Genomic DNA, 22,324 nt, shown 5'->3' on the forward strand with positions numbered 1-22,324 from the left:
CACACACACACACACACACACACACACACACACAGTCTTCTTGCCCATCCTTGCATCTGAAAAAAAAAAAAGCCAATAATCTTCTACTGAGAGAGCTGTGGATCAAAGGTTCCTTCTGTAAGTGTTACATCCATCTTTTTGATTTGCCAGGGAGCAGCATGGAGCATTGTGTTTTATTCCACATCCACACTTAGTCTCTTAGCCACGGGGCCAGACTAGATGAGCAGCTCAATAGAATCACTGAGTCACTGAGTGGTGAGAGGCTCCCTCCTGGCAGGGTGCTAAGTGATGCTCCCATATGGGTTTTGCAGTTAGAAAACATGTGCTGGATATGGAGGTGACCCGTCTGGGACTTCTGTCACTCCAAGGGTCACCTGGAATGATCTGGTGATCAACGACCTGTTTGAAAGTTTTATTAAATTGTTTAGCCTAAGCCTTCCTTTCAGTAGCTTATACTACATTAAAGAGATTATTGCTCCTTTGCCCTCCAATCGTTTCCAAGCTGATTTTTATATATTTTTTATATCCTTAACACAAATGCCTGTCTCCTGGTTCAGAATTCCATGACCAGTGCTGAGCATAAGCTGGTGCCTGCTAAATCATCACTGAGTGAAGGAGTGGCCTTACGGGCTTACAGCATGTTCCGTGGGATCTGCGATCTTCAGGTCATCCTGAAGGGCTCAACCCCACATCTCCTTCCAGAATAGAGCTCAGCAACAACTGTGAGAGCAGGAAGGCAGCTAAGAGAACCAGGAGTGGAGCTAGACAGGTGGAAGAGGTGAAGGGGGCAGTTCCTTAATACCATCAGAGCCCCTACTGAATTTCCACAGCCTCACAAGCTAGCATTTTGGATAAGTATCTAGTATACTTGTCACAGAGTTAAATGAAATGGACTTTCTTCAAAGGAAGTGCTTTTAATACAATAACTGTTTTTGTTTTTTTTCTAATCAATGGATTAAAAATTTAACACATTTACAAAATCTGGCATATTTATATATTGTAGCTAAACAGATATTCAAGCTGCATTATAATGTAATAATAATAAAAAAAGATCCCAGTTTGTCTATTAAGTCTTTGTAAGTCTTTGTGCCATTGTAACAGTAGTGCTAATTATCAAGCAAAGATATGATAATTACGAAGAGCTTTTTTGCTAAAAGAAGGAATCTTTTTCAACACCCACGTGCTGCACAATTTCCTATGACCTTGTAACACTACTCTGGTACGGCCCAGAAATTTGTATTTCAGTCTGAATGCTGGGAATCATATTATCTCTCTCTCTGTGCCAATCTTTTTTTCTTGTGAGTAAACTGTTTCCAGAAGGCTAAGGGAGAGGGGTAATGGTCCAAATGGGAAATATACAACTAATGACCCTTCATGAAACATATTATGCTCCTCATTAAACTTACTCAGTTAACTGTATTACATTAAATTAAAATAAATAGGATTTAAAATTTTACCCAGGAGTAGCAAACTACCCTAACTTTCAACTTTGTGTTAGATCCATTCTAAGAATGGATTTCTCAAGTCGCTGATGTATCAGAAGTTCTTAGCCTCCAACACAATTATGTCTTAGTCTTCTTAGAGGTTTTCAAACTTAGTGTGTATAAGCATTACTTGGGAAACTCGCTAAAAACGCAGCTTCCTACCCAGATCCCCTCTTTCCACCAAGTATCTCAAGCATACTGATTTTAGTGAAATGCACTTTGGAGAGTACTCTATGTACTTTTATGGTATAAACTTTGTCAAGCTTAGGGGTCCCACTTTACTTCTTTCTCCATCATCTCAGTTATTACTAAAGTGTGGGAAAGCCGAATGGGTGAAGACTGTGTGATTCACATAGTTGAGCAGGGCAGTCCCACAGCGTGTTAGACTGATATGTTATTTTCATCCAAAGAATCAAACCATCTCTAGTTTTGGTCTAGGAGCCTCAGAAAGTCGTTTTGAGAGATTCACAACTTTCATCCACTGATGTTAAGTACAGGATAATAGTGGAGTTGCTACTTTACTCTCTTTTTGCTTTTTAAAGAATTACATTGTACAGACTTTCAAATTCACTGCCTTCATTTTTGAGATGAGAAAACTGCCCCCCCCTCCGAGAGAAGCAGCTCATTTGTCACCCAGTAAGACTGTGCAAGGCAAGGGTTAAAGTGCAAAAGCCCTTTGACTTTCAACCCAATGTTCTTCTCATGACCTTGAAGAAGTCTACCTCAGATACCCATCTGTCCAAGAATATGAAAATCTCTAAAGTATGTGAAGTTTTAAATCTCCTTTAAACCACATAGTATATTCCTGAGCAAAGCCCTCAGAATACAATTTTATAGATTTTTAAACTCCTCAGAAAACAAATTTTAAAAGTCAACAAATTTTCAACTAGTTTAATATGGTTCTACTGCACTTCCCATCATATTAAGAACTGGAGCAGTTCAAGTCTGATGACAAATTCCAATTCAGATTTTTCTGTTACCCTGCAATGGTTGTTGTAATGATTTTGGTAATGAGGTGGAGTTTTGGGTATAGAGTTGTTTTCTGTTCAGAACTTATGTTAAATGTGTGTGAATGTACACAAGCATGCCCATGAAAGCACTCATGAGGTTTGACAACTGACAACTGTCTGTTAATATTTATGTTTATGTATTTTCACACTTATATGTGTACATGAATAAAATACTATCTGAAATACATACTAGGTAAGTTTTATAAATGATCTTACATTTCAAGATCAAGGCAAGCCCACAATTAAAATTATCAGTCAATGAAAAACTAAATGTGTAGTAATGCAAATCTGAAAGTATTTTAAATACACACCACATTAGGTCTACTCATCATCTACTTTTGTTTCTCTGAAATTATCTGCTTGGCCTTACTAGGCAAAAAATTAAAAAATTTAATTGATCAGCTCAATACTTTAAAAAAACTTCCAAATAAAATTGAAGAAACGAGAATTAATCTTAGACAATTATAACAGGTAAAGAGAAGATGGATGTGAGAGGCGGATTAGTCTGATCAGAACTAGATTTTTTTTAAACCAGTTTAAACAATTTAAGCAACGGCAAGAATAACTTGTATTCTGGCAGATTGATGCTGAATACATACTTTTGAAACATTTATTTTCTCTTAATTCTGGGAAAGCAGTCACAATCTAGGAAACCACAAGGAGATAGATAGGTGAGGAAAATAGACAGATGGGGGGCATTATATCTCTATGTAACGGGGACATATACCTCATTACACCTCTTCCTTTTTGGTTTAGTATTCATTGCTTACAAAGGGTACTATAAGCCAATAACATTTAAATAGGATACATGTGAGAAGCACTTAAAATCGTACAGCAATGTTACTTATGCTAACAAATCAAAAATATTTTTGAGTTTCAACGCCATGCTTATTTATTTTTGGCACAATGGAACAATGTTTTAAATCTAACTTTGATAAAATACCAAGTAACATTTAGAAATTCATTTCCATCAGATTTCTGATCCCGTGTATATTAACAGTGCTATATTAAATGATATAATTTGGGGGAAAAGATTTCTAGGAGAATAATTGTCTTTACTCCTTCAGCATGAATACATTAGGAAGAATGAATTAGAAAGAAGAGACATAAAATGAAAAACAAATGAAAAGTTGGGATGAGCTCATTTTTAAATATTTTTTTTCTTTGCTGGGAAACTAGCATATACTTAAAAGAAATCATGAGAAGTCATCTAAAATGTGGGCGAGCCATCCCCTGGCCACACTTCCCCGTTCTGGCGGCCTGACACTGCGGTCGACAATGACGACTCTTGAAGGATGAGGTTAATAATCTGACACAGGTGCCTGGTTTCTAGCAAGGACCGGATTCATGTAGTCCCTATTATCATACCACTCTAACTTGCATTTTGAGAAAGAGAGAGGGCGGAGTAATAGGTGGGGCGATAAACCTGGGTACACCTGTGGGAATATGAACATCTTAGGTAAAGGAAGATGTCCTTGTGTGTGGGGGGGGGCAGGGAGGGGGGAGGTCTGAACACCCGTGGCTCTTCCTGTTTGCGGTTCACCAGGCACGCATGCGCGCTCACCTCCACGATGTCTGAGTTCGTCCGGCTCTCGTGCGGCTCGTTGTACTCGGTGTACTTGAGCAGCACCTTGTCCATGTCCGTGCTGGCGTACTGGAACAGCTTGTTGGTACTGTTGAAGATGATCAGCGCGATCTCACAGTCACACAGCACGCTCAGCTCATACGCCTTCTTCATCAACCCAAATTTCCTCTTTGTAAATGTCACCTGGAAAAAAGAAAGCAGACACGTTTTTTTAAAGAGGAAAAAAAAAAGCATGCCTTTAAAAATAAAACTACTTTTTTCCTTTGTAAAACAACGTGTGTTGTTGTCAGAGCCCTCGGGCACTAACACATTTGGAAAGAAAGCAAATAAATCTAAAACTAATTTCTGCTTAGAATTCGAAAATGTGTGATTTCTAGCTTGCTGCTGAATGTGAAACTGTAAATGCCAGATTTAATGTAGGGCATTTCAATGAAGGTGACCAGAGCACTGTTCATGTTTCTTTGAGCAATTCAAGATTCAAAAGAGTCCATTTCAGCAGGGTTAGCATATTTCTTAATTATAAATTCGGAGCTTATTTTTGGGCCACGTGAAGACTGGACATGACATTATGGACATAGTATTTTAGATCTATGTTCAAAATTTCTCAAAACTGTTTAGTCTCATGCCATTGAACTGAAAATGCTGAAGGGATCTGACTGTACTTTCAGACAGAGTTGTATTCTGTTTTCTAGAAATCCAGCAGGGAGTTGGGAAGTGCTTTAGCCATAACTCTGTTAGGGCTTTGGTCTCATTCTTCTGTGTATCTTTCTTCCTCTCCCGAGCCAGAAACTGTATTGCCATCTTTGCCTTTCTCTTCTTTTACTCTAATCTATTACCAAGTCCCACAATTCCTCCCCTCAAAGTGTTTCTCAGGTTCACACTTTCTTGTCTATTTCCCAGGCATCTCTATCATTCATGTCTTTATCAGCTTCCTGTCCTAGACGATCTCCCTGTCTGAAACCATTCCCTCCTCGATTCATCCTAATCTTCAAAACCTCACTCTTGTCACTGCCATCTCCTGATGGGCCAGCTACAACAGCTCCCCTCTCTGGCTTCAAATACTTCTACCTGCCAGTGCAAATATGCATTTTACTATCCCCAGTTTCAGCCTTCTCTTGATTATACTCCAGTCTGCCCACCCAAAACCATGAACATTCTTAAGTATAAGCCTTTATACTTCATGGTCCAGTGTTTCCCAGCAGGTCTTTTGTAGAATATTATTTCTACAAAATACTCCTTAAGACAAAAAGTTCAATGGTCCAATACGTTTGGGAAATGAGGCACAGCGGTATATTAAACGCTGAGGAACTTTTAAAACTTTAACCTGCTTCCCAAACTTACTGCTGACAGAACCTTGATTTCTTTGCTTATTTATTTATTTTGAGGAGCACTTACTATCATTCTTCTGAACCAGGTTTTTGAGGCATCTACCCTGGGAAATGCTGACTGACTTTTAAATAGTCACCTTTGAAAATAATAACTAAATTTTTTTCCTCAACTTCAAATCCAACCCATCTTGCAGAGGTCAGCTCAGTTTTATCTACTACCTACTCGGGTGTAACTCCTAAATCTAGAGTCCCGCTCCTTTTCTTTCTCTTTGTCTCCAGCCACCCCATGGATGTCCTCCACTCATGTGTCTATCTAAAAGTCCTAGGAATCTCAAACCCCCAAAGCCCAAACTCACCTTCACCCTCGAATCTGCTCCCCTTCCTGGGTCCCCCATCTCACCATAAACTCAGTCACCCAAACTAGAGACCGCTGAGTGGACTTGGAATGTCCCCTATCCCACACGCCTAAATAAATGTGTTGACAGGAAGTGTACACTAGCAGACAGAAAAGCTGACTTCCTGGTCTCCTCATTTCCCCACACTTCTGTTAATACTTATTGTTTTACCCATCTCCCCTTTATTTTTTCTTATAGTACTTATCGTATTTTATAACTTGTATAATTTTGTGTATGATCATTTGTTTAACGTCTGTCTCCTCCACTACGGTGCATGTTCCACAAGGGCATGTACTGTTTTTATTTTGCCCACTGCTGTATCTCCAGTGCCTAGAACAGCAGACATATGGGCACACATTAAAAATCTGTAGTATAAGAAACAAAATAGGGAAAACTATTATGTCATTTTTAGAAATATCAAACTGACGTATGTTATAGAAAACTGTGATAGCTTTCCCCACCAAATTTTTATTTAGCAACTCATAAACAGAATTTTAAAAAGATAAATCTACACTTTAATAATGATTATATTCTTTAATCACATCTGCATTGAAGGCAGCATGATAGAAAGGGAAGAACATGGGGTCTGGATTCAGGGGACCCTAGATTTGAATGCTGACCTGCTATTTATTAGTCATGAGAAATTCACTTAACTTCTTCAAATTCGATTTTTCTCCGAGTCTGATTTTTCATCTATAAAACGGAGATAACACCTACTTGTGGGGTTGCTGCAAGGATTACATAAAATAACATATGTACAGTATCAAGCTTTGTGTTTAAGGTAGAAGCTCAATAAATCTTAGTTCCCATCCCTTTCTTAGTTGAATTACAGGAAGAGAACTTACAAAATATACCTGTCTTAGTGGCTCAAAGAGTCCTGATCAAGGCTATCTGAGGATCTTACTACAGTCTTCCCGATAGAAAGATAAAACTGAACTATGGAATTCCCACTGATCATTCTTTGGAAAATACAGCATTTAGGTATTTACCAGCCCACATCGGCTACTCAATATCTACTCAGATATGTTATTTACGTTGCAACTGGGATAATTTTTCTTTGTAATGATTGCCAATGTCTCACCTTCTGTTTTATGTTTATTGATTGTCTTACTAAAGTGCTTCTAATAAAATATAGCTAGTGTTTTATTTCCAGTGTCTCACCTTCTGTTTTATGTTTATTGACTGTCTTACTAACCTGTTCTTATAAAACATAGCCAGTGTTTTATTTTCATATCTGATTATCATACTACTTTAGAAATTTTTTTTATTCTGGTTCATTCAGATGAGTCATGATTGGTATTAGGAATGAGCTAAATAAAGGCTATCTTTCTGGAATGGATAAAAAGTATCACCATTAATCATACAGATTTATACAAAATGTCTTTAAATAATTCTCTTAGATGCAATTTAGTTATGCAAATATACTTGCACATTGGTATTTTGTTTAGTGAAGTAGGCTACAGAGTACGTTCAATGCAGAGGGCACTGACCCAAAATACTTTCATATATCTAAAACCACTTTTAATCAGACTTTCATGACCACAAACTGTAGATGGAATGTCTCGATACAGTATGGTTTCTGTTGTACTCAAACCTCAGAATTTAGCACGTTACAACACTCACCCTCAAAGTACATTTCAGCACAGAAATATCATTAAAGCCACTATTTGTGTTTACTTTTAGGTACTCCTCAACTTTTGTGTAACCGAATAGGCTGCTGGATAATGCATACTTATTTAATAATACCTGTCAGAAAGTCAGTGCATATGGCTTCTTTTCATTAAAACTGCAAACTGAAATGACAATGACTATATTAAAGCATTTAAGAAAATATCTTCAAAACCTACTCTTAATTGCACTAAGTTTAATTCTGTATTATGTTCATATTCTTCATAGCATACTCAAAATGTATTTTATAATGCTTTTTCTCATTGTTCACAGTTAGATAAAATTGTTTTTCAGCATTAAGCTTTCTTAAGAGAACTGGGATATTACCCTTCGTTTCAAATATGCCACTCAATGACAAAGATTGCAATTCAGAGCTTTTATACTTAAATATAATAATGCATTGTAATGATTACATTTTTCATAACTTGACAGTTGTTTGTAATGGGGACAAGTCCATTTCTATTTCAATAACATATTTTCAACCTTAGGTGAGATGGAAAACTGTTTTTAGAGCAGTTAGGCAAAGAGATGCTCTTTTCCAGGGTTTACATCAATCAAGGTGCACCAAGAAGACAATAAAATCAATATTATTTAAGTGGGCACTATAATTTACATTTAGTTTTCAAAATTAAAGAGACTTCATATGTAATATATGTATGGAAAGCAAGATTACTCTGCAAACATTGAGCATTTTATGTTTTTTTTCTTTACCTCTTGAAACAGCTTCAAATGTAATGATGATGTTTTATTAAGACATTCAGTATTAAGTTCTATATTAACCTCGAGTTTTAAATCCTAGCATAAGGGCAGGCATCACACATCTCATGCTGACAATTACTCTAGAACTTATTAGGTATGAATCAATAACTGAAATTAGAATTTGAAATTGAGAAAAGGAACATTCATTAAATACAGCTCCATACAATTTATATTCCTTATAAAGAAATAAGGAAAATCTATTTACAGAAACATGAAAGTAATTCAAGCAATTTTTATTGAGCATTTTCTACATGCCAAACATTGTGCCGACCAATACTGACTGAGCGTTCTTCACATCAGACATTGGTGCTGGGTGTTCAGGCTTCTACTACATGTAACTATATATCTCCCTTGTTCATGTCTCATCCTCATGGCTGGAGGAAAAACAGTCATTTCATTCCTTAAGACTCCAAAGGAATTTCCTTCATTTGAATCAAAATGTATTCCTTGGCTAATAATGTTATATTTCCAGTCACGTGTAATGATCTGAATTGTATTTTTATCCAGAGTTGGGTGAATTCAGTTTTTGTTTTCTGACCAATCCTTCTTCTAGACTGAGCAAGAAAAATAACAGTAGATGTTAACTCAATCAAAAGGAATATGAAATGAAACCTACCATATTGGTTATTTCTTATCTTGTACTCAGAGAAAGCTGATCATGGCATTATGTCCCTCCCCCTTTCCATCTGGCCGCTGGCAGGCTCCCATGGTGCTGTAAGGCTTCCTTTAAATGTCAGCTTCTTCTATGAAGCTTTTATTGTCACATTCAGATAACACTCATTCCTCCCTTGTTGTTATCCTCTAGAGCTTTTTACAAACCTTTATTATGAGACTTATTCTAATATTACAGAGTTGATTGGTTGTTTGAGTCTGCCTCTCCTGCTGGCTTTCTGAGCTCCCTGAAAACCCCACCTCTGGCCTCACAAAGACTGACCAATGGATACTCAATGAACGAATGGATTACGGAATGGAAATACTCTATTTTAAACCGAATGTCTCAATGAAATTTTCTACTGAAAGTAGATAATTTTTAAACTTGTCTTTTTGACAATTTATTGTTTTACTTTTCTTGAAGAAAGAAAAAAATAATTCTAAAAGTTCAGAGGAAAGTGGTCTTTATTCCTTGCCCTGATGACTCATCATGAAGGACAGAAAAGTGTGAAGGTAAAAACTGAATTTTACAATCACAGGATACAGAGGTAAAGGGGGGAGGATCTAAGAATTCAGATGACTGCATTCATTGAGCAAAAGTTTACTGAACTTTCTAATGAGATCAGATTTTTAAAGAACATGTATTTGGCAACGTATTTGATGAAATCCTCATCACAATATTATATATTTGAGGTTAGCTAGTAGTTATGTAGATGATTTAAATATGAATTAATTAATTGGTGTTAAGTTTAAGGACAGTCTCTTGCAAAGGGCCACAGAGTTTAAGAGTAACTTTCCTGTCCCAGGCACCATTTTTATCAGTGGTGTAGATGAAGATGTAGCCTGCATGCTTATCAGATCACACACTACACAAACCTGGGTGATAACCCAGTAGATGGTAGAGTCTTTATACATACATAACTCTCTCTACAGAAAGCTGGGTCACAAACGAAAAGAAACAGAGGTGATATTAAAGTCTTTATTCGTATTTAAAAAAAAAAAACAGAATTACATAATCTCAGGTTGGAGGAAAACTAACATGATAGCTGTTTTTGGGAAAAGGATCTAAAGTTATAGTGTCCCACGGTGGGAACTAATTATCCTAATGATCTCTTAGTTAGTCAGCACTAACTAATCTTTGGTACTATATTCAGCTCTGAGAATTTTAAGAAGACACTGGGTGACACCGACAAAATTAGAGCATCTACAGGATGGCAAACAGGTCGATGTAGGGTCTGAGAATAATCTTGCAGGAGAAGTCATTGAGGGAATCTAGAATGTTTAACCCAGAAAAACAGAGTTAAAAGAGAAATGCCAAACACTTTCCAAGATCTGCAGACTTCGTGGCCATGTGAAGAGGCAGATGAGTTATTCTGTTTTGTTCTATAGAGCAGAGTTAGAAAGCATTGCTGAAAATCATAAAGACGTTCAAAACAGGGGGAAACCTAGTGATGAGAACTGTCCAAGAGTGGATCTAGTCCCATGAAGTAAGAAGCAGTTCATTCCTGAACATGTTCAAGTAGGGCTGCATATCAAGGAAGGTCTAGAAGGTGTTCCTGAATTCAACAGGAAGCTGGACTAGACACCTTTAAAAGATTTATTCCAGATTTAGATGTTCAGATTCTATGCCTACGTAGCACAGACCTTTGGGTAAAGGGGAAGATTACAGTGAATGGAATACAGTTTATAACAAGAATATATTTCTGCAATTTCATTCTGTAGAATGTCTTAGGTTTTGGTTACTCAATCTCATCAATATGTTACCATAGTCATTCTAATTTTAATATTCCAAGAAAGAAAACTGGACCACTTTCTTTTTGTAGTTAGAAGAGATATAAAAGACTGTAAAGAATTGGAGTAGACAATATTAAATTAGGTATAGTGCTGAAAATGCACAGAAAAACAACTGTCCAGATTGATAAAATAGCAAATTCACATTAAAATATTTTAAAAGAGGCAATATATATGCATCATCACTGGGGCTCTGTACTGTGGAAGCAAAAACATGGGAATTGAAAATCAAGTCTAAGCTCTGCCATGTATGAGCCGTGTGTCCTTGGGCTCGGATAAATTGTTTAACTTACCCGTACCCCAGTTTCCTCACCTGTAAAGTGGAGGTAATAACAGGTATCTTACAGAGTTATGATGAGAGTTAAACTAAGGAACACACAAGTGTAAGTGACTTGTTGACTGTGAAACACTATACAAGGTAGGTAGTATTTTTTTTATGATGCATCAGGCTCAGTCACTTCTTGTTACGTACTGTAAAAGATTGTTCTCTCAACTAAACCTCAAGCTTCCCTTGAAAGCCCGGAACATCTCCTGTCTGCTTTTGTAACCTGAAGTCCCAGAACAATACTTGGCTAAATATTCGTTCAATGAATGAATGGATAGATGGATGGAATAATTACTCATTTTTTTTGGCAATCAAAACTGAATGGCTAAAAATGAATTTCCATGCACGCTCAAATTATGTTAATAAGAAGTTTGCCACTGAGAGAGGAAAATTTCACATAGTTATTTTTCTTTTTTGTCACATTAACTTATAGTAAAAATGTACATTTAGTAAAAATGAATAGGAGAAAAACTGGATTGCGTCAAATTTTGTGTGTGGGTTTGTTGGTGAAATTGGAGCATATCATATTTTTTATAATTGTTTTTAGATAAGAGTGTTGACTTTATTTGGTGACTTTTTTCTAAGAAGTTTTCAAAGACTTTCTAAGCTATCTTGCTCCATTTGACAGCATCTCTTTTAACTTATTATTGGGCACAGTTTATCATCCCCATTTCTCAGATGACACTGTAAACAAAGGCATGAACTGCCTTATCCACAGTCACAAAACTAGTCGCTGATGAACTGGAAATAGAACCCTCTTCACACAAAATCCATCTTTCTTTCCATTAGTCAGTGTTCCTTCCCTCTTTTAGACAACTGTGCATTTCAGGGGCTGAAGGTCAGTACAGCATGGACCCCTCTAACCACTCATCAAGCACTGTACAGGTACACTAAGAACTGTCAGCAATTCTGATGAGCACAGCAGGGTAGTGCACAACTTATTAATTAGTATAAGGACTGCTTTCTAGGTTAAAATAAAAAAAATAATACTAATAATACTAAAATTGAGAAGAAGTTCATTTCTAGGTTCTGACAATAAACCAAAGCTCCTTTTGTGTGGACTCTGCAGCCACCTCTGCCCTCAGACCTCCAGACATTCCCACTAAAGCCAGTGAGAACCACATGCATGCACTAGTGGGCACACACCAGTTCTATATTTATGGATGTTTATTTAAATTTCACAGAATGAGGGGCATTTTGGTTGGTAGCAAATACAAGCCTGTTTACAGCCAGAATAAAAAAAGGTGGGTCTCTGATTTACACACAGTCAATGTAAATAACAAGGTCTAAAACAGAGGACAAGTCCTGTATCATTTCCTACAGGGCACAGAAATTAGTTAGACTACTGTGTAACAGAAAGGGCATTTAATCATGAGTCTCCACACCACACGCAGGCCTCTGTTCACCCTCCCAGTCCTGGCTCCATTCATAAAGTCACCTCAGGATAACTTTCCTACCATATTTTAACGGTAGGAGTCCTTGCACCTTACAGGAAAGAATAAATGAGGGCAAAAGACCTTTGGAAACAGCAGCTACTCACATCTCTGAGAATAACTGAGGCCTAACTCTAAATGACTTCAGATGCATTACTAAGGGAAGCAAGGATACTTTTACCTATGGGTCTCCAATACTTCGTCCCACCAATCAGAATTCTTTCAGCCTGATCTTATTGAACTTATCAGTGAGTCTGCTCAGCGAGTGGGGAAACTTTTTACTCGTTTCTTTAAATTGTAAACTAATATCAGTTTCATAATTTTAGAATGCGTTTGGGACTAATATACCTAGCTAATTGTATTTTCAAAGTTTTGAGGTTTTATCAGGGTTTTTTTTTCGTCCAAATAGAGTCACGAGGAATACAACTGTAATCCTATGGAAATAGTTTAGATCCAGCCCTCCTCACCCACAGCCTAAAGAGTCTCCCAGTTTCCTCCTAGTTAAGGAAAAGGAGTGACTAATGAGGGACAAAATGGGCAGCTGACGGATACAATGCGCTCTCTAATCCAGAGCCGCTAGGTCTTCCTATGTGTTTAAAGGGTTAGGGATGGAGTCAAGAGTCTGCAACGACAATCTTTAATTGAAAAAAAGGGAAATGCCCTCTTAAATGCTCTTTTTCTTCCCCTGGCTTGTTCCTGACAGTAAGTAATGGTGCAACTGTTCTAAAGTATTCCTCTTCAGTTTTATTTTGTTTAATTCAGTCTGTCATTAGAAAGGCTTGCGAGCTTTAGGCTTGATGACTGCTCTCGGTGGGAGGAAGCAGTGCCACTGCAGACTTGTGTTCTAGACAAGCGCTCCTTTATACAATGACGGGGCCTGCCGCCATAAATGAAAGGCTCTTTAAAGAGCAGTGAGGGACTCTTTTAAGCAGACTGCCACCATGTGCTTGTAACCCTCCAGCATAACTTGCGAGGATGAGACAGCAGTGTGTTCTGCTGCAAAGAGGACCATTGTCCTCGTTAGCCTTCAGCAAACTGAGCCGCATTTCACTGCAGTGCAGTAGGATTTCCAAAGGGTTTCAAGCAGTAGTCCCTAAAATTCTGAATGCGATAGAAGGATTAAAATAGGGGGCTTAGCATGTGGAATTTAGGACTCTACCGACCCCTCACCCTAAGTCAACACCCCAAACACCAAAATAAGACTTTAAATCTTGTGCATTGCACACTATTTCGAGGAAACATAATAAAACAATGGGTTAGATTACAGTTAAATAACTGAACGCATATTAATAAACTCGAGTGTCTTAACAAATTCAAAGTCTGGGTTTTAAAACTTGTCATAGCTGATTTCCGATATATTTATGTACATGAGGAAAAGGCAGATTATGAGTTATAATTATTAAATTGAGGATTTAAAGCATTTTATTGTGGTCCATTTTTAAGCCTAAGGATGTTTTGGATTTTAAAAAGAGAAGACTATATATAACACAATATGTTTTAAATTTTTTTATACATGCTGTTGAAGTTTGCTTGGTTTGTTAAGGGGCTGATTTACATTCTAAATCCAGTCTGCAGATGCAGTCATAAAATAAATACTTGTTTCTCTATACCTCATGTACATGAAATATATAATTTGAGTCTGAAAAGAATCAAATAAACCAGATTAATATTTTGGGGGCAAAAACATGTTTACTAGTTTAACAAAGCCAAAATGTACCTAAGGTAAAGGTCAAAGACGACTTCATTCCCTGCTGAGCAAATGCTCAGGAAGCACATTTGTCTATGTTTCCTGTCATAACAGGAAGAGTGTAACTTCTTCCTTTCCACAATGGCTTCAGTTTTACCTCCTAACTCCAATATTTTCTCCCTCAGGGCCTTCCAAATCAATCCTTGCAAGACAGAAGGCAGGAGGCGGTCTCCCTTGTAGTTTCCAAACAGTTACATTTGTTGAAATGTTACTTAAATGTTAGTGATTTCTTAAGCTAAACTGTTCCAACTTAAAATTAAAAGTCAAATATCCAAACATTTAGAGTGGTTCTCTTATTCTTATTAATGGTCCAACATATTTCAAAAGAAACACAAATACATATTCCATACTATGGAATTTCATTTACTTTAATTTAACTAACAATGTTGTTACTGTTTTGTTTTGTTTTGTTTCCAAACAAAGCCATTATTCTTGGCGGGGGCAGGAGTTCCAATTGTGTTCAGTAAGACTATGTTGGGATGTCAACTTTAAAAATACTCTTACTACGAAGGAGCTCATTTTAAGTGAATAAATTACAATGTTAAAGGAAGTCTAGACTGCAAAGTACATGGCTTTTGAAACAATCAGCAACATGTTCTTTAATCTACAGTTTGGAAGAAACCTCTTGGTTTATGCGGTCTATTTATAATGTTAATATTTTTAGTGTTGGTTTCTCAGTAATACAATGTCACACAAAGTTCGGGCATTTGCAAAGCAAAAGGGGATTTGTAGCACACAGAATGCTGTGTGTATGCACTTACAGGTGGAAGGTGCCATTCCGTGTCAACTTGCTACACGAAATGACCGAGACACAATAAATATAAGCATTGGAATATTTCTAAATTACAGTTAATTAAATGGAAATTATGTGAAATACACAAATTAGAACTGAAACAACAAAAAGTCTTGAAGCCCTCAAGTTCAAGGAGGAGCTTCTATCTTAAATCCAGTGACAGAATTCAAGAGGAGATAGTTATGCTTTTCCTTGTGAACATTTTGGCCTCTCTTGGACTTCCTACTAAAGGAAAGCTAATGAATAGTTTGATGGCAGTTGAGACAATACCTTTTTGGCAGTAAAGGAACAGATCTAGCTGTGTAAGTATAAAATGTCCCACACATGACTGGGATTGACATATATACACTAATATGTATAAAATAGATAACTAATGAGAACCTGCTGCATAGCACAGGGAACTCTACTCAGTGCTCTGTGGTGACCTAATTGGGAAGAAAATCCAAAAAAGAGGGGATATATGTATACATATAGCTGATTCACTGCCCTGTACAGCAGAAACTAACACAACATGGTAAAGCAACTATACGCCAATTTAAAAAAAAGTCTCACACAACATGGGATGTACAGAAAGTATGCTGTGCACTGTCTCTATGATTCGACTATAGAGTGGGGAAACCATTTCTGAATTGTTTTCAAATTGATAGGAACAGAAGAGAAAGGGATGGCTTGATGTCACAGCTGTTAAACATACATCTGAGCACTCTGGCTACTGCTTTCTTTGATTTGGAATCTCGCAAAAATAGTTTGTCATTTTTCCCTTCTGGCTTTCTTTTTCAGTCTCTCGCCAGTTAATTCCAACTCTCTAAAAAAAATTTTCCCTTTGGTGATTTTAAGATTAACAAAAGAATGATTTAACTTATATGCACAGAGAACCTTTAAGTAGGCATGCACAGCATCAATATACCCTGCAATTCAGTTCTGAGATGCATTACTGTGTCCTAAAGTATTACTATGATACACGCTGCTTTTATTTATTTACTCATTTTATAAAATGAGTTTAATAAAAATTTTAATATGAGTATAGGGGGAGGCAGTCAGCTGTAAAGAAATGATATTGAGGGAAAAGGAGTATAATGATCATTATCATGAGTTATTTGCAGGTTTACTTTGGATTTAGAGATTAAAAAACCCAACACTTTTGCACTGATTGAACTTTTTATTCACTTGATTTAAAGCAAGGCTCCAAATATTCACTGACTAACATGGATAACTATTCTACAGTATTTAAAGCATAATTTCCTCTCAAATAATGTGTATTTGCTTGATATGCATACAAGCAAGTGACAAGTTTGGACATTCTCTTTGTGGAGATGACAAAATAAAACAGTGTGTCTGGATGACTCTGTTCTTTAACTCATGGTTTAGAATTCATCAAAAAATTATTTTCTTGAAGCAATTTATTTGTATTTCTATATTATCCTCACATTTAAAGATTGAATCTATCTCAGCTTCCACAAATTTTATATTAGGTTAGTAGGTTGTAACTCTCAAGTTTAGAACTGTAATTAGCCCTTTTATTTACGGATATTCTGGATACCACCTTGAAGGAATGTTACAGTAAAAATTCCATTGAAATTTTAGTTAAAATTCTAAGAAGAACGTAAAATAGAGGAAAACAGGGGAAAGTAAGGAGTAAAATCTGTTTCTTTTTAAAGAAGAGTCATTTGAGAAAATCAAGGCAACTCTTTATTTTTCAGTTTAGTTTAGAAAATATCAGATTTAGTTTAAAAACCTCAGTATGTAGAAACTGTCAGAGGCTGCATCTACACTGAACTATTTCTTCAGTTTTTTAATTTTCTGAGCCCATTTAAAATAATTTATAAGTCATGTAAAGAAACTGATAAGGACATAAGAAAAGGGAAAAAGTTAGAAAATTTAACAGCTATGACTAATCCCCTTTAGTCATAAGGGGATTCTCCTTTTCTATTAACAAGAGAATGCTGCTAATTGTCTTTAATTTGTGCTCCAGTTACTGCACTGATAATTACATGATATTTTGTTTGCTGGCAAAAACTGTTAGTGTGCCAGGTCTGACAGAAGAAAAGAACTTAAGACATTTAATAAAAAGCTGAAAATTTTAAATACAAACACACAAGAAAACAGAGTTAGGTTAAGCATGCCTAATTCTCATAGATCTTTCTTCTTGATATAACAGATTTCTAAGTATATTCAGTTTGCAAAAAGAGTCATATGAGGACAAAACTCATTTAAAAATATGGCTGTTTCAGAAGCACAGTAACAACTGGTACCATATGAAGGAGGGTAAGATTATTGCCTAACTGATGAAGGTAACTCACAAGTAAGAACAAAAAATGCAGATGGAGAGACTGAAATTGTAGTGTGAGAATAAGCTGGAAGCTAGAAGTGATTATAAATAGTGATAAGTAGTTCAAAATAATTTGGTCAGTAACATACATTTGAAAATAAGTCCCACAAGCATAGAAACTGGAAAGCTACTTCTGCCCATCCTCGTCACAAGCTATAAATGTTCTGTGTGATTTTCCTTCCTGTCCACAAGCCATCCTCTGCCATCACCTGGCTCTTGCTCTGAAATGATTCTCTTGCCCCTTGTTAGCTTCCAAAGGCTCCATTGTGCCCCAGCTCTACTCTGTTCCACTCTTCCTTCCATCTCCCCGATAACCTTTTAAGGTAACACCCTGTTGAAATGAAGGTTTCAGGTACCATTCTTTACTGTGCTACACAGCACAGGTGTTGTTCTGATAGAAATCACATTAACTATAATAGCTAATGGTGAGTCTTAACAGGAATAGCTAACAGGTAAAGTTATGGAGCATTTATTATATGTTAGGTACCTTACATTTATCCCCCAATATAATCATCTCAATGACCCAATGAAGTGGGTACTATTTTTTAATCTCCCCTCTACTGATGAGGGAAAACTCAGAGGGGTTAAGTCACTTGCTGGAGGGTCACACAGCTAACAGGTGGCAGAACTAGGGCCAGAACAAGGTTTGTGTGTCTCTAAAAACCATGTTCTTCACCGTGGTATTACACTGGATGCAGTATGATGTAACTGGGGAAAGCAATGACACACAACCATGCTCTTAGCCATTATATTATACAGAACGCAGAGTGACACAATTGAGAAAAGCTTGGTTTTTTGTTTTTGTTTTTGTTTTTGTTTTGCGATACGCGTGGCCATGGCCCATGGGCCCAGCCGCTCCGCGGCATGTGGGATCCCCCGGACCAGGGCACGAACCCGCGTCTCCTGCATCGGCAGGCAGACTCTCAACCACTGCACCACCAGGGAAGCCCTTGTTTTGTTTTTGAATCTGAAAGATTTGGGCTCATATCCTGGCCATCTCCTAGTATTAACTATATGGCCGCTGAGCCTGCGCGTCCGGAGCCTGTGCTCCACAACGGGAGAGGCCACAGCAGTGAGAGGCCCGTGTACCGCAAAAAAAAAAAAAAAAAGTAGTGTAAAGTTATACACACCAGGCTCAAGCTCCATAGGCTTTCCTTAGACTCCTTAGCAAGCTCTTTACTTTCTCAGAAGCTTCGCAAACACTGTTCCCTCTGGAATGTTGTCACCTGCCTAACTCTGAATCATCTTTTAGCTCCCATCTTTCAGCATTTCCTCAGGGAGGCCTTTCTCCCACCCGCAATCTAAATAAGGCACCTCCTGTTATTCCTTCATAGCATTTGGATAGCTGCCTTCATAGCACATGTGAACAGAATTTTTGTTATATATCTGCATATTTCATGTCTGGTTCATCCCACCGGGCCAGGGGTCCACCAACTATGGCCCACAGGCCAATCCTGCCTGCCCCCTGTTTTTGCCAGTAAAGTTTTATTCAAACACAGACACATTCATTTGTATACACATTGTCCTTTGCTGCTTTCACTAAGAGGGCAGAGACGAATAGGTGAGACAGAGACTGCATGGCTCACAAGGCCAAAAGTATTTGCTATCTGGCCCTTTACAGAAACAGTTGGCTAACTTCTGTGGCAGACAATAAGCTGAAAGAGATTCTTCTTGCTTACTGCTGAATACTTCATGTTGGGCACATTGCAAACAAGTGATATTTGTTGATTTAATAAATAAATGAGTTATTCAGCTGTAAGTGGAATTACTAAAGATTAAATGGAGTAATATATATGTAGTTCTTGGAACACGTAGCTTCTTTTAAGTTATCTGAAAATTTCCGTAAGACAAATTGACAATTCATGATTTTATTTATTTTTACCTACTAGCTTAAGAAATCCACCTCGTTTAGCTTAGAGATTGAGAAATAAGTAGTTTTCATAAACTTGGAGACTCTGGAAAATTAAAAAAAAAACAAACAAAAACTAGCTGTTACTTTTTTTTCCTCCCCTAAACTATTTTATGTATACAATTGGAGTTTCTGATTTCTAGCTGTTGCTACTGCCATAATGAAAAATAAAGGGTAAAATTCAATTTAAACAGTCAGCCACTCTGTTTTACCACAGTTTTATTTCTCAATGATATACAACTTATCGCATCAGCTCTGTAATATTTCATTTCACACTTTAAGTCAGTATTTCTTATTCTGTAAAAACACACCCTGTGCTCTCTATAGCCAAATAAACACTTGCAATGGCAGGGCAGGCTTTTACTGCTTTTGAGAAAAGATGACAGTGAGCTATCGTGTGAGGTTCTGTTAGGGAGTCTACAGCAGGGAAGCTTCAAAAAGGGCAAAGCAGTTAATGTTTCACTTTTTAACATGTGAACACATACTTTAAAGGGAGCCTAGGTTAGGGGTGTCTCCTCACTTTGTATGACATGCTGTTGCAGATTTGCTGGTGCTGGTTATCAGAAGTGACCTACATCTTTTTTTTTTTGGCGGTACGCGGGCCTCTCACTGTTGTGGCCTCTTCCATTGCGGAGCACAGGCTCCGGATGCGCAGGCTCAGCGGCCATGGCTCACGGGCCCAGCCGCTCCGCGGCATGTGGCATCTTCCCAGACCAGGGCACGAACCCGTGTCCCCTGCATCGGCAGGCGGACTCTCAACCACTGCGCCACCAGGGAAGCCCATGACCTACATCTTTTAGGCTCTCTCCCAAATGGCTCTTATGATCACTCTTACAGTAGATGAGAGGCATGCATGATAAATATTTATAAGTAAGATGGCTGTTTAAGATTGTCAATAGCCATGTAAAATAATCACTGAAATATATATTAAAACATGGAAGTTTTCAATTTTACCAATTCCACTTAAGAGTGTTGAATTAAAGGGCCAACTGAACCTAAAGACGAAGAAAAGACTACACAGATCCTAAATTCTATAGAATAAAACCAAGGAATTCATCTTCAGGATTAAAAAAAGTAAGATTGACTAAGCTGAATTTAAATAAGTTTTCTTCTCTTAAAGTTATCATGACTTCTAACATGGGTGAGAGTAACGGCAACTGTAGACGCAACTGTATTTAAATTACAAAAAAACGTTCAATTGTTAGCTTAAAAGTATATTGTTAACGTTCTCGCATGCCTGTGTGAGCTTTATATTCCTTTATAAAGCATAATGAAAGCTCACGAATTCAACTGCAAAAACTTTCTTTTGTCCTTGTAAGCAAAAGGAAGATACAATAAATTTCATGAACCCCAAAATTAACTGGCATTATTAATGAAGTGTAGATGCTAATTCATATAAAGTTTTGACTGCACCCCAAACAGGTGCTGGTCCAAACAGTAACATCTAAATAGTCAGGGGTATATGATGTTCAATATTTCAGTTTTAATTTCAATTTCAACCTATAAATCAATTAAAAAATACTGTGGTTTTATATTGACAGAATTATTGCTTTTTGGCTTGACCCATAGCAATACACAATGTGTAGGAAAACACTGAAGGAATCCATCGTAAATCTTAGCATTGTTCATCCTTTAGCTCAATTTTCAGCCAAAAATAGTTCAAGTCATATGTACCTTAAGTGTGATAATTTAAAGGAGCATAAATCTGAAAATCTAAAAAGTTTCTTTACCTCTTAATGGCATACTGGCTTTGATGGCATAAATAACAACTTCTATTCATTATAATTTACACATGTAGCAATAAAAAGTTTTAAAGCACGAATCAGTTCTAGTCTCACTAGAAGGTCCAAGAAGCTAGCAAGGCACAGTAGGGCAGAAAGAGGGTTGGGGGAAATTACAGTCCGGTGGGGCGTCTCTGAGGCTGTCCTCTTAGCTTTCCCCAGTGTAAATGGGGAACAGCCAAAACGCTCTCTTCTCCCGTGGTTAAGGAATGTCTGTTCTGTAGGTTCCATTATCCATTTGCAATGGTTGGGATCTGGCAGTACTATATCTCTCAGGAACCATTATTTGCTATTTAACATCAGGTTAAACATTTGTTATTTAACCATTAACATTTGCTATTTAACCATTATTTAACATTAGGATGCATATAGACCACCCGGCTATTCTTACTTCCCCTAACTAAATCCACTCTCCCCAAGGATGAAGGAAAATAGAGTCAAATCACAGATATTCATAATATACAAGTCTTCACTGAAGAGAGCATTTGCATGTATAAAGTCTTTAGAATAGATTAATTGTATCATACAGATATCACTGGAGTTCTAGAAAAAAATGATAACATGTGCCTCTAGGTTTATAAAATTCAGGCTTTAAAGAAAATGGTATGAGTTAACTGATAGTTCTCGCTTCTGTGTTTGAAGAGACTAATATTTTGTTGTCAGCACAATGTTAAACGTTTTGGATGTATTTCAAAGTCTCTTTTACTGTGAATAGACTGGAAGCCATTTTGATACAGGATATTTAGTCTATATTATAAACCGCTAAATGGATGACCACAAAAGGCCTCGTTCCCATGAATATAAGAATATCTTTGCTTGATGATGCATGCAGTGGAGCAATATTATGCTTATTAACTCTTAATTATTAAGCTATTCATGTTACGCAAACACAGTTCCCATTTAAAATTCATGTTGAAGTAAAAAGTGAATAATCATCAATGTGTAAAGTATATTTCTTACAGATAGAGTGATTTTTTTTCCCTTTACTATCAGCACTTAAACTGACCACATTTAATTCACTAAAACTTCTCTTAATATATAAGCTCAAAATGTTTTCAGTACACTTAACATATCTGGGGGGGAGTGTAATAAATGGCCCATGTAAATAACAACACACACAGGAGTTTACCCCACTCACCTGTCTGTTACGTTCATCCATAATCCTCGTAATCTGAATCTTTTTTCTCCCCATAGTCCCCGTTTTTCTTCTCTCTCTCGTCCCTGAAATTATGTATTTTTTCCTTCCTTTTCTTTCTCTTTCCTGTTTCCTCCAAACAAATCTCCTTCTTCAGCACTTGCACTGCTCAGTTCCCAAATTCCTGCATTCGTTCCTGCT

At 37.1% G+C, this 22,324-nt stretch overlaps 1 protein-coding gene across 9 annotated transcripts in view; it reads right to left on the minus strand.

Moving 5' to 3' along the window:
- MEF2C (myocyte enhancer factor 2C) overlaps positions 1–22,324 on the minus strand; it is a 170,951-nt gene that overhangs the window by 73,492 nt on the left and 75,135 nt on the right. For 4 of the 9 annotated variants that reach the window (XM_007467387.1, XM_007467384.1, XM_007467385.1 and 1 more), the window contains 2 exons: positions 22,127–22,322; positions 4,059–4,262 (listed from right to left, as the gene is read on the minus strand). In XM_007467387.1, the coding sequence (XP_007467449.1) occupies positions 4,059–4,262; positions 22,127–22,180 (258 nt within the window). In that variant the 5' untranslated portion in view covers positions 22,181–22,322. Of the gene's footprint in view, positions 1–4,058; positions 4,263–22,126; positions 22,323–22,324 lie in introns of those variants that run through there. The other 5 variants (XM_007467391.1, XM_007467392.1, XM_007467388.1 and 2 more) reach the window with 3 other exon arrangements.

This window comes from Lipotes vexillifer, unplaced genomic scaffold (assembly GCF_000442215.2).
Source record: "Lipotes vexillifer unplaced genomic scaffold, Lipotes_vexillifer_v1.1 scaffold1111, whole genome shotgun sequence".
NCBI lineage: Eukaryota > Metazoa > Chordata > Mammalia > Artiodactyla > Lipotidae > Lipotes > Lipotes vexillifer.